Source organism: Diachasma alloeum, unplaced genomic scaffold (assembly GCF_001412515.2).
Source record: "Diachasma alloeum isolate Michigan unplaced genomic scaffold, Dall2.0 Dall_scaffold_01086, whole genome shotgun sequence".
NCBI lineage: Eukaryota > Metazoa > Arthropoda > Insecta > Hymenoptera > Braconidae > Diachasma > Diachasma alloeum.
Window position 1 is genome coordinate 160,131 of NW_021681197.1, and position 12,984 is coordinate 173,114.

At 50.0% G+C, this 12,984-nt stretch overlaps 1 protein-coding gene across 1 annotated transcript; it reads left to right on the forward strand.

Moving 5' to 3' along the window:
- The first annotated feature begins 602 nt into the window (after window positions 1-602).
- LOC107045798 (ubiquitin carboxyl-terminal hydrolase 34) lies at window positions 603-12,836 on the forward strand. Its single transcript, XM_015268153.2, has 3 exons — window positions 603-846; window positions 1,305-9,918; window positions 10,550-12,836. The coding sequence occupies exons 1-3, from the start codon at window positions 804-806 to the stop codon at window positions 12,423-12,425; spliced, it is 10,533 nt and encodes a 3,510-aa protein (XP_015123639.1). The 5' UTR covers window positions 603-803; the 3' UTR covers window positions 12,426-12,836.
- The last annotated feature ends 148 nt before the right edge of the window (window positions 12,837-12,984 follow it).

Sequence of the window (12,984 nt, forward strand, 5' to 3'; positions counted from 1 at the left end):
GTCGGTCCGTTAATTTATTTAAACAAACACGAGGGGAAGGGAAATCATGTGCGATGTGTGTGCTGACTTTCACGATCTACTGCTCTGTTGTAAGATTATTACTCCAATTATTCAGCATTCATTAGTTTATTGTCATCACCATTCACGGATAAACAGTGTCATAGACCGTGTTAATGAGTCCCTGGGACATTACCAAGAGGAGAATACCATTTTCTTGGTTATGAAGTCGACAGTTGAACACAAATTTTATATTTTCCATTGTCGAGTTAAGTAAATCGTAAAGACAATGAACCCAACTTTTTTCACTTGTTAGGCGGGGGGCATTCGTCATNATGAACGAACAATCGAGCGAATAATTCAGAGAGGAAACAATTTTTGATCGAAAATTATTAATTGTCATTTTTAATTTTGGGTTTTCGATTCACTCGTCAAATAATTATTATAAAATTCAAACAACAATTCCGTCGACAAATAAATTTGAAACCCCCCATTGGTGGTTGCCCCCCACCCCGATGACAGTTCCAATGTAAATCCACCTTAACCACAACAAAAAGAGTTGGGAATTTTATTTTCACGAAAAACCAATATGGTGACCGTGATACTAATCAACTGTTGAAGACCATTGAAACAAGAGAAAGAAAATCCAAGCGATTTTTTTTTTCAATCACCCCTCAGTAAATATTGAACAAATGTTGTAGTTAAACGTGAAAAACCATGAATTCATCGATAATTGAGTAATGGAAACGTCGAGGTGATTGTCGGTCCGTTAATTTATTTAAACAAACACGAGGGGAAGGGAAATCATGTGCGATGTGTGTGCTGACTTTCACGATCTACTGCTCTGTTGTAAGATTATTACTCCAATTATTCAGCATTCATTAGTTTATTGTCATCACCATTCACGGATAAACAGTGTCATAGACCGTGTTAATGAGTCCCTGGGACATTACCAAGAGGAGAATACCATTTTCTTGGTTATGAAGTCGACAGTTGAACACAAATTTTATATTTTCCATTGTCGAGTTAAGTAAATCGTAAAGACAATGAACCCAACTTTTTTCACTTGTTGGGGGGGGGGCATTCGTCATTCCATTTCGATGAGAAATACTCATCACTCATTGAGTTATCAATTAAATGGGATAATTTATTCCCCAGGGAAAACACAATTCTTCTTCTCCACAAGTTATAAACATTGAAAAAAAATATCGTGTCCATTTTGCCCCATAGAATAACGAGAATTGTCTCCACAGAATAAAAAAAAAAACTGCATTAACCTCGAAATAAATGGAGTGAATGTTTTCCAGATGAAGACAGAGCCTCAAAAGAGCAAGATGACTCCCTCAGTCCTCTGGACATCGACACGATCCTGGACTACGTCAACCAGTGGGTGCAGCGCCAGTGCATGTGTTGCTATCGAGAGCCAAACAACCTGGATAGATTCATACGACTGACGCACGCAGTGATCCTCTCCTCCCTCAAGCAACTCTCCTCAATCCCCCAGAAGAAGTCCCCCCTGGCCCCGCAGCCCCCAGTGGAGGCTTCAAAGCCCGAGGAGAAGCCCCCGAGTCCCGACCCAGGGTCGTCAGGCTCGTCAGTGAAATCCTCGCAATCCCCAGAGGATGTGAAGAAAAACGAGGCAAAGGAGGCGAGCACCTCGTCATCAGCTGGAGAGAAAGGGCCTCAAGGCCCTCAGCACGACTCCAAATGGACCCAGCAGGACCTGGAGAAGCTGTTCCACCTCGTCTCGAAGATATTCCTCCTCAACTTCCCCCTGTACATCGCCATAAAGCACGGAGGGGCCCTGAACCCCCTGGCCCCCGTCAAGGACGAGGGGGGCTACTGCGAGCCCCACGACCCAGAGGTGCCCTCCCCCCTCATCCGTGCAGTCTCCATCTTCTGTCACAGGGGTGGCTTCAACCTCATGTCCTCGTGCTTCGACCTGGAGGAGCCCCTCCCAGTGGGTCTTGCCCACTCAATGGTAGCTGTCATCTGCAACCTCAAACTCTGGCTGAACTACGCCTCTGTGATCCAGCTGTTTGTCCCCCTGAGGTCACGAGTGATGAAGTACATGTGTCGTCTGCACGACAAGGAACTTCGCACCCCAGCTGTCAGGACAATGGCAGACTTCATGTGGAGTGCAATAAAAGACCCCATCGAGTCAGTCCTTCCCACTTTTGATCGCGATGGACTGGACCTGGCCTTCAAGTACTTCACCAGCACAACATTGACGATGAGACTGGCAGGAATAGCACAGATCAATGCCCACATAACAACGTTCAATGAACTCTGCAATTCGGAGACTGTGGCCGAGGTCGAGCAGGTGGGACATGCCCTGGCAGCTTGGCTCACTGAGAATAGCATAGTGTCCCATATTTTCGGTCCCAATCTCCATGTGGAGGTCATCAAGCAGAGTCACGTTGTGCTGAGCTTCTTGGCGATGGAGGGGAGGATATCCTCGTCAGATATGGATATCATCTGGCAGGCTGCTCAGTTGAAACACTGCGCTCGCCAGGTCTACGATCTCCTCGCACCACTGGTGAAACATCTCGCTCCACCCCCTGTCCTCCATCTGTACTCTCTTCTTGGCAAGTTGGAGCCTAAGGACCACACAGAGCAGAGTCTGTTCCTGGCGTCAGCATTGATCAAGTTCATATGGACATCTGGGGCTTCTGGGTACCCTGGAGGTCTCGTGGGGATGGGAATGTCGATGAAGAATAGGGATGTTGCTCTCCAGGGGGCTGAGGGGATTGAGAGCAGCAGTACAGACCCCAGTGGCATGGATGGGAGTTCCCCAGAGGAGGAAGACGAGGAGGAGCCATCCCCAGCTCCTTCTGAGGGGCCATCTCCTCGGAAACAGGCGAGAGGGGGTGACAGTAGTGACTGCGAGGGCAACTGCAAACCCAAGACACCGATGACAAACCTCGACGTCGATGAGTTTCACGAGAAAATATCAGAGGATCAAAATCAGTCGATTGAAACCCCAGTGATATCTCCAGTTGAGGACGAGGGGAATAATCTCAAAAATAAACATCAGAGTGGCTCTGATGCTGAGGCCGACACTGAAAAATCAGCCACTGAAGAGCCAGTGGTGCACGAGAAGAAGAAGAGAAAAGTATTGAGAAAAAGAAAGACTCCTGTTAAGAGATTGACCACTGAGGACAAGCCACTGCTCATGAACTCACTGGATGGCCCTAAGGAGAAAATCCAGGACACCCTGGACTGTGTCAAGCATCACCAGAGGTCCCTGCTGACTCCCAACGACCAGCAAGTCCCCAGTTCAAGTGTTCTGCTGAGAAATGCCCCCAAAAACCAGGCCGACAAGTACATGTCATTGGTGTCTCACCCAGAATCAGTGGACAGCTCTCACGACGACGAGGACAGTGACAACGTGACAGCAAGCATCGTGGTGGGAACTGTGGATGGAACTGGTGCTGTTATTTCAGAGCTCGCTGGGCTGGTTCACGCCACTGGCCAACAATTCCTCCCCTCTGGACTCGACGAGATGCTCTCCGACGAGGAGGGATCCTACAGCAGCCGAATCTCCAACAAAAGTGAGAAGAATATGGCGGACTTCGATGGAGAGGAGAGTGGATGCGAGGAGGAGCTCGCTCAACTCGCTGCCAGACACTTGACTGCCATTCAGATGCAGGCTTACCATTCCCACAGCCATCAGTCCCATCATCCCCATCATCCACATGCACATCATCATCATTCTCAACTGGGGCAGATCAGGCGATCGGTCTTCAGACCTCCTCAAGTCAGGAGAAGAGCCCTGAGGCAGCAGCAGAGGTCCATGTCCTCGAGACACGCACAATTCAACCTGGAAACCGTCTGCAAACCTGGGAATACTCTTCTGTGGGACCTCCTCCAGGACGACAAAATAGGGCAACTTGCTGAGGGCCTCGCCCTCGAGGCGGAAAAGGCCCTCTGTAATTTATTATGCTTCAACGTCGATCGTCTCATCCCCATGAAGTTCATCGAAGGTTGTCTGGAGAATCTGGCAGCCAACAGATCGGTAGTGGTGTCTCTGCGACTCCTCCCAAAATTACTAGCCAGTTTCCAGCAATTTGGGGCTATGGACGCCCACACAATCACCACCTGGGCCGACAGAGAACGAGGAATGATGAAGCACTTCTTCAATAATCTGAAAACATACTCAAATAACTACGCCAACAACGTCAACTCGAGCACCTCCAACTTGTATTCACACCAGACTGAGGTCCAGGTTCGCCTCCAGTTTTTATCATCGATATTTTCCCCCATGGGATCGCCCGACTGCTTCAGACTGAGTCTGGAGCAGGTGGACATACTCTGGCAGTGTCTCTCCCAGGATTCGACCTGCGCCGATGAGCTCTTCAGTTGGTTGCTGAGCCAGGCAAAGTCCACCGAGCAGCATGCCCTCGGTATGGACACCCTGAAGCACCTCTGCATGAGAAAACTGCCGTCCCTGCCCCCAGAGACCATCAGCATGACAGGACTGAGCCTCTTCCAGCAGCTCTGCAATCTAGCTAGACTGGCTGCAGCCCACCTGGACAGGCCCCTGAGGGACGTCGACTCGATAGGAATGGACTTCCTCTGGAGGATCGCCCTTCGAGCCAAATCAACAGACGTCAGCATGGCAGCGATCCAGTACCTCAACGGCTACTACATGTCACGTCAGTTGACCCAAGAAGCTGAATTTGTCTCTCAGTGCATGACCCACTTGGCTGCTGCCAGTGGTGACCTCGAGCACAACGAGGAGGCGAGTCTCAGGTGCATCCAGCGAGCCCTCCTCCTCCTCAGGACCCACTTGGAGGCCTTCAGAAAGAGATACGCCTATCATCTGAGGAGATGGGCACTCGAGGGAAGGGGCGCAGGCTCCCACCTGGCCATGAGCTCCTCGGAGAAGGGTCAGCACCTCAAGATCTTCGTCCAGCCAGCTGGAATTCCAGATAAAACGAGCTTCTCACTGCTGAGCACTGATTTCGTCGCTGATCTGAGGGCCGAAGTGGCCAAATGGTGGGACGACACTCAAAACTCCAAGTCCTCGAGCAGCTCTTCAGGAATTAATGCAGAAGCCGGATCTTCGGGGACATCAAGCACAGGAAATTCAGTCCTGGGGACTCTCCTCACCGACGGCCCAATCAGAATGATCACTCAGGGGCAGGAGTTGACGTTCGATTACGACGAGAAGACGCTCCAGGAGATGGGGTTCAAGGACGGACAATTGGTCTTCATTTCCCTTGGGGCCTCTGGGGGACGTGGCAACGTGGGGAATCGAGGGAAGAGAGACATGGATTCACCTTCGCTGCTGCCACCACCGCCGAGGGAATGCTTACCCACGCTTTTACTACTCAGACCCCAGTATTTCGAGCAGTTGTTCACGCTGATGAGAACCCTGAGTGCGATGAAATCCTCGGTGAAAGGGGGACAGAAAATCCCACACACCAAAGCCCAGGTTTTATCCCGAAGGGTCTGGGATACCCTGACGTTGTTGCCAACGAGTCCAACTCTCCTTCGAGGCTTCCAGAAGCTCGAGGAGGCGTCTCTGCCCGATTTACTGGATCCAGCGAGTCCCCAGAAGCTCATGTACTCCCTCTACATCATTGAGTCCCTGAGTAGAAGGACCCCAGTCCCTGCCTCGTCGTCCTCGAGCTCCAAATCAGCTGATGTCGAGGAGAACGAAGGGACTGATCAGAAGGAGGAGGACGCCATCCCCTGGTCCACTTTATTCGTCCAGCACGGAGGCCTCCGCCACCTCTTCGACATCTTCATGTCGGGATGCCTCGAGCGTGGCGATGGCAGTGAATGGCAGCAGGATTGCCTCGCAAGTCTGTTAAAGCAATTGTGCCACCTGGGGGTCATTCGAGAGGAGAAAAAACGTCATAAATCCCAGGAGAAGCTCATCGTTCCACGACTGTCCGAGGCGATGCTGTCGATGATGTCAGTGGACTCAGTGATGTCCAGGATCACCAGTATTCTGAACGAGGCCTCCCTGCCGAAGGATCCAAACCACTACAAGACTGGGCTCTTTGGCCGATCTCAGGTGATTCACTACACGATGGCTTTGCTCGTCTGCTGGGTGCACAGTGACCCAACCATCAGGCAGAACCTCTTCTGCTCGACGTCTGAATCTTTCGGAAGGACCTGGCTGCGAAGACTAGTCCTGGACGACCCAGAGCCCGCAGTCAGACGAGAAATCTGCACAGCTCTATACAAATTGTGCCTGGGAACGACATCAGCAGCTTCAACTTCTGACGACGACAAGGAGGAGAATCCCTCGGAGAGACGTTGCGACAGAACAGGACTGATTGTTCCGATGTTGAATATTCTCCTGGAGCACCTGCACGTCGCCGAGGCGATGCACCCGTCCCACAGGCGTCGTCCGGACCTCCCCCTTCATCTCCACTCTGTAATCCACGAGGATGGAAAGGAGCCCTATGGCCCTGCCTGCAGGGACTACTTCTGGCTGGTCTGCAGGCTGGTGGACGCCCTTCCTGAGGAGGCCATCAGGTTCCCTGAAGCACCAGAGGAGTCCGAGCAGTCGACAGCGACCATCGACCTCGAGGCCCTGGCCAGCAGAGTCATAGACTCTGTTTTACTTCGAGAACACCTGGAGACTCGACACAACACCGTCGAGGACGATGCCCTAGTGGGCCTTCTCAACCTCACCTGCAACATTATGACGCACAATCCCCCCTGCAAGCAATCGAAGACTGGAAAGAACCTGCTGAACAGAGTCTTCGATTTTCTCTTTGCATTGCCAAACTCCAAGATGAAACACGTCCCAAAGTGCAAGAGCCAGGTGTCGAGGTCAGCGGCTTTTGATCTCCTGGTGGAGCTCGTTAAATCGGCGCCTGATAACTACAGAATCCTTCACGAGAAGCTGCTGACACAGCACAAGCCGGGGCCACACTCTCCCTATCCCTGGGACTACTGGCCACACGAGGATGGCAGGGCTGACTGTGGGTACGTGGGGCTGACGAACCTCGGGGCGACCTGCTACATGGCTAGCTGCATGCAGCACCTCTACATGATGCCACAGGCGAGGGCTGCCATCCTCCACGCCGAGTGCAATCGTGCTAACAAACACCAGCTGACCCTGCGCGAACTCCAGAGGATGTTCGCTTATTTATTGGAGTCTGAACGAAAGGCCTACAACCCCAGGTCCTTCTGCAGGGTCTACACGATGAACCACGAGCCCCTGAACACTGGGGAGCAGAAGGACATGGCCGAGTTCTTCATCGATCTCGTTTCCAAACTCGAAGAGATGACGTCAGACCTCAAGGACCTGGTGAAAACGCTGTTCTGTGGTGTAATCTCCAACAATGTCGTCTCCCTGGACTGTGAACACGTCAGCAGAACTCTGGAGGAGTTTTACACGGTCAGGTGTCAGGTGGCTGACATGAGGAATCTTTACGAGAGCCTCGACGAGGTCACGGTGAAGGACACCCTCGAGGGGGACAACATGTACACGTGCTCCCAGTGTGGCAAGAAAGCGAGGGCTGAGAAGAGGGCTTGCTTCAAAAAACTCCCCCACATTCTCTGTTTCAATACCATGAGGTACACCTTCAACATGGGGACTATGTTGAAGGAAAAAGTCAACACTCACTTCAGTTTCCCTCTGAGACTGGACATGTCAGGGTACGTGGAGAAGAAACTCATGTCCCATCATGAGAAGCGAAAGTGCGAGACTGAGAAGACTGAGTGTGAGAACGAGGAGGAGGAGGAGGAGATGAAGAGCAAGAGGGAGGATCAGGAGGAGGAGCACAGAGCTGAGCATTATCAGTACGATTTGATAGGTGTGACGGTGCACACAGGGACTGCCGATGGGGGTCACTACTACAGCTTCATCAAGGACAGAACGTCAGCGAATAAGGACAAGTGGTTCCTCTTCAATGACGCCGAGGTGAAGCCCTTCGACCCCAGTCAATTGGCAGCCGAGTGTTTCGGGGGAGAAATGACCAGCAAAACGTACGATTCAGTCACTGATAAATTCATGGACTTCAGTTTCGAGAAGACAAACTCAGCGTACATGTTGTTTTACGAGTGGTGTGCAGACCCCAATGATCAGGGTCACAATCGAGAGGAGGAGGCGACTGGCTCCAGCCCAGGGACTGTCAGTATGTCCCAGTCGTCCCACGAGGATCTCAAAGTATTAGGGGATAAACTCCCCACCCTGGAGCTGAACAAAGAACTCGAGGACTGGATATGGCAGGACAATATGCACTTCCTCCAGGATAAAAATATCTTCGAGCACACGTACTTCAGCTTCATGTGGCAGATCTGTGGCTACATACCACAGACTCTCCTCTCGATTCAGCCTGACGTCACTGAGATGTCTGCAGAGCTGTCGACGTCATTCTTCATGGAGACTTTCATTCATGCTAAAGAGAAGCCGACGATGGTGCAGTGGGTTGAGTTGCTGACGAAGCAGTTCAATGGTTCCAACGGTGCGTGCGCCAGATTTCTCGAGAGAATGGCCAGTGACTCGTGGTGGCCAATTCAGATACTAGTCAAGTGTCCCAATCAGATGGTGAGACAGATGTTCCAGCGTTTGTGTATCCACGTGATTCAGAGACTGAGGGCAACCCAGGCACCTCTCTACTTGCTAACGTCCAATGATACTGAAACGGAGCCCGATGGATCTGCTGTGAACACTGTGGGAACGCAGTCCTGTGTCACTAGATTCGTGAGAATGCTCTTGTCCCTGATGGAGCACGCTAAACAGCACTTGAAACACCTGACCGAGTACTTCAGCTTCTTGTACGAATTCAGCAAGATGGGGGAGGAGGAGACTCTCTTCCTGATTAGGGTACAGGCCATCTCCACCATGATAAACTTTTACCTCGGTCACAAGACCCACGAGATGGTGGACACTGTGAGCGAAGAGGAGGAGGAGGAGGAAGAGGAGGAAGTGGTTGTGGCTGTCCCTGCTGAGAAACTCAGACCAGCGTCTCTCGACAAGATGATAACGCTGATTGCGAGTCTCGTCGAGAGGAGCAGAGGAGCTAATCACCAGTTGACACTGTCCCAAGCTGATCTGAGTGCAGTTGCCAGTGGAAAGGGATTTCCCTTTCTGTACCAACAGACCAGGGACGTCATCAATCTCACTCAGACCAAGAATCTAATTCTGTCGTTGTGCAGGTGGAACGATAGACTGGCGATTCACATCGTCACGATGATATTCCAGGCGATTACAAAGCACACAGACGTCTGTCAGCCCTTCTTCAAGCTCTTGACCCTTTTGACCGAGGGATCTGGACCCTCTGTGAATACAGGGCTGCCCTGCATGACTCAACTCATCCTAGGAAGAGTCTGGGAGGCCGCCAGGGTCGCTCCTCATGGCGCCCTCGAGTGGCTGGCCCTCGCTGTCACTAGAAGTAAATTGGCTCATGCTTGGGTCCTCCAGGGACTCGACACTTGGCTCCAACATTTCCTCATTGAACACTCGAATCAGAGGGTCAGGTCTGCTGCTGCCTTTCTGCTGGTCTCCCTTGTACCCTCCAGCCACTTCAGACAGGGCTACAGGTCTGCCCACAGACTCGGCCTAGGATGCAACTCAAATCGGGAGTTTCAGTTGTCCCCTGAGGCCACTCTCATTCTCCATCAGATCTACACTGCCCTCTTGAGGCTCCTTCAGCCTGCCAGGCATTACATCGACATTCAGAGCCATGGAACCATGAAACTCACTGCTTACTTCGCACTCATGACTTACTGCGTCATCTCTAAAACCGAGAAAATCATGTTTGGACAGTATTTGAATGATCTCTGGAGTCTCTTTCACCCGAAACTCTCAGAGCCCAGTATTCCAGTGCATCATAACAAGCAGGCAGTTCTCCTCTTCTGGTACCACGTGTGTTCTGATTGTCCAGAAAATGTCGCTATGATCCTGCATAATCCGCACGTCACAAAGAATATTGCATTTAATTATATTTTGTAAGTATTACAAAAACGTTTGGAACTTCACTGATTTTTTTTTTTGCAACTGTTGACAGAAAATTATGGAGTGAAATTACGTAATAATAATGCGGTAAAATTTGTAGTCACCAATTCTCAATTTCTGTCATTTATTCTATTCATTCTATCAAAAGACAAAGATAGAAATCGAATTTATGGATATTCTTCTAATATTTAAGAAAAAAAGTCACTCCAAGTTCCCTCCGACAAAAAAGAAGAAAAAAAAATCCATTTTCTAGCCGATTATCCCTTTCTGAGTCTTTTCATTTCCTTTCCATAATATGGAAAAACACATTTTAAAAATTTTCAAGAATACATGGCGAGATTTTTCTATTACCCGAATGAGATTTCGAATGACTATGATTTTTAAACTAAATTTCTCTTCATTCAATGTCGCAACGCGTGAATTAAGGAAAAAATGTATATAATAAGAATAAGACTGGATAAAATTAAATTAATCCAATTGTGAAGTCTAAAATGAAATAGTAGGTGAGAATAGGGCAAAATGAAACAGTAAAAAAAATGGATTACGTCAGAATAACTATAAGAAAGGAAAATGGAAAACGCCTCAACAAAAAATTCCCCCTGAAATATTTAATGTACTTTCTAGAGCCGATCACGAGGACCAGGACGTTGTCCTCTTCAACCGAGTGATGCTGCCAGCGTACTACGGCCTCTTACGTCTCTGCTGCCAGCAATCGCGGACCTTCACTCGTCAGTTAGCAGCGCACCAGAATATCCAGTGGGCCTTCAAGAACATCACCCCCCACCCAACTCAGTACTCAACAGCAGTGGACGAGCTCTTCAAGCTGATGCAGCTGCTGGTGGCTCGTCACCCCGACCAAACCGAGCAAGAGGAGTCAGAGATCGCCTCCTTCAGACGCGGAACCCTCTCCTCCTACCTCCAGGGTCTGGACGGCAGATCCTGCTGGGCGACGCTCATCTCGGCCTTCAGGATTCTGATAGAATCCGACGACGATCGTCTCTACGTCGTGTACAACGGTGGCCTGGGGATGGCTCTGGAAGCCTTCCACATGCTGCACATAATGTACCACGAGGCGACGGCGTGTCACGTAGCTGGGGATCTGGCAGAGCTCATCGCCATAATCGTCGAGTTGGTGAGATGCGTCAGGTGTGTCAGAACCTCCAGAGACAGCCCAGACCCCAGGAGCATCCTGGCGAACTGCAAGGAGTGGCCAGAGATCCTGAGGAAGCTGGCAACCTTATTGAACACCTACAACCCCCCAGAGCTTCGAAACCTGGCGATCGATCTGCTGAAGGAGCTCGTCATGCTGGTCCCAGCCGAGGCCATTCTCATCTTGGCGCCCCTGCTCTCCCACTGTCACGCAGCCCTCCAGGAGTCCCACGCTGCTGTCCCCCCGGGGCCCTACCTCCCGAGAAGATCCACATCGGCAGCTGTTGGCAAAATGGCTGCCAGACCCGCCAGACCAATGGTCCAGATGGCTGTCCCCCACTCACAGCTGGAAGCTGCTAAAGGAGTCGATCCAGAGTACGACTCAGCCCTCCTCGAGTTCTATCTTCCCTATCACGAGTTGATCGACGTCATGTGCAGATTGGCCATTAATAACGACTGCATGACCGACACTCTCATCAATCTCAGTGCAATGCTGGGGTTCGAGGGAGTCCCACTGCACCTCGCTCTCTTCCCCAGGCTCTGGCTGGATGTCCATGCCGCCAGTCACATAGACAGGAAGCACATAGCTGCACTCCTGTGCTCCTCCTACACTGTTGACTACGTCGACGCTGTTCTGCTCGACGAGAGGTCCTCCCTCTCTGTCCCTGCCATCCACGCATTCCTCAAGACCTTCTTCCCGAAGCTGGCGAGCCACGTGCTCACCGAGCAAACGTGCTCCCTCATCGACAACGTCGTGTCCTCTCTCAGTGGAATGGTGGAGGCTGTCGACGTGAAGACCTCTGCCCCCAGGCTGACAGGGGATCTTCGGGCCCTGGCCCTCGTCTACAGCAGTGGCAGCAGGCTCGAGCCACCTGCCTCCCTCCAACCAGCTCTCGACACTCTCCTGGCTAGGGTCAGGGCGGTGAAAACCAAGGAGAGCAGCCAGGAGAGCGAGGCACCAGCGAAAAAACGAAAATTTGGCAACGACGAGAAGAGGGAGGAGAGAGAGACAACAGAGGGGGAGACTTCCCCTGAGACTGTGATGGATCCTGCGGGGGAGGCTGTCGATCCCAGTATGGATGTCGAGGAGAAGGACAAGAGTGAAAAGGAGAAATGTGACAAGACCATTAGAGATGGTGGCGAGAGATCTGGAGAGAAAACATTGAACAGTGTTAATGTTACTACTAGTGCTAATTCTGCCATCACCTCCACCATCTCTGGCTCCACCACCGCTGAGCCATGTAATAATCAACTCATGTGTTCACTTAATAATTCTTCATGGGTTGATATGCTGGAAAAGACTATTGTTAATCTTCAAGTGATTGTGACGATGCAGAGCAAGAACAATTAATTTGAAAAAAAATAAATGAAAATAAAAACGAGTTTAAAGGCGTTAAAATAAATTGGATTGGTTGGTGGGTCACAGCGAGGGCTGGGGGGGGGGAACAATAACGATGATTGAGGGTTAATTATTAATTATTATGATTAATGAAGAAAAGGCTGTAAGCGTATTTTTTTCCTCGCTGGGTGAAGACACTTGTCCTCAGCAATTGTAACACTTGGGACTGACTTTTTTTGTGTATAGCTTAATAAATCCGATAAATATTTGCCCGGCGTACTATGTGAAGTAATGAGAGGAGTTATCCGCAGTTTTTCTTTTTCTAGTTTATCGTATAAATGATATAAACGTCGAAAAAAAAGAATTCTTTCCTTTCTCTGTTCTAAAACGAAATAAATATAGATTTTATTAATTTATTTCTAATTTGTATGGGTTTTTCATTTCTGCTCCTTCTTAATATTTTATAATTGATATTTTTTTTAGTGGAATGAGTGCATTTTGACGTCATAGTACGTCATCACTCAATCAGTTTTTCAATTTTGCACTTATTTTTTGTTTATTCCTTTTTTTT

Bases quoted from the DNA above. Each gene is read 5' to 3' on its own strand.
- LOC107045798 (XM_015268153.2), top strand. From the start codon at position 804: ATGTGCGATGTGTGTGCTGACTTTCACGATCTACTGCTCTGTT. The intron at 847-1,304 runs GTAAGATTATTA...AATGTTTTCCAG, and splicing joins TCACGATCTACTGCTCTGTT to ATGAAGACAGAGCCTCAAAA. The intron at 9,919-10,549 runs GTAAGTATTACA...TGTACTTTCTAG, and splicing joins ATTGCATTTAATTATATTTT to AGCCGATCACGAGGACCAGG.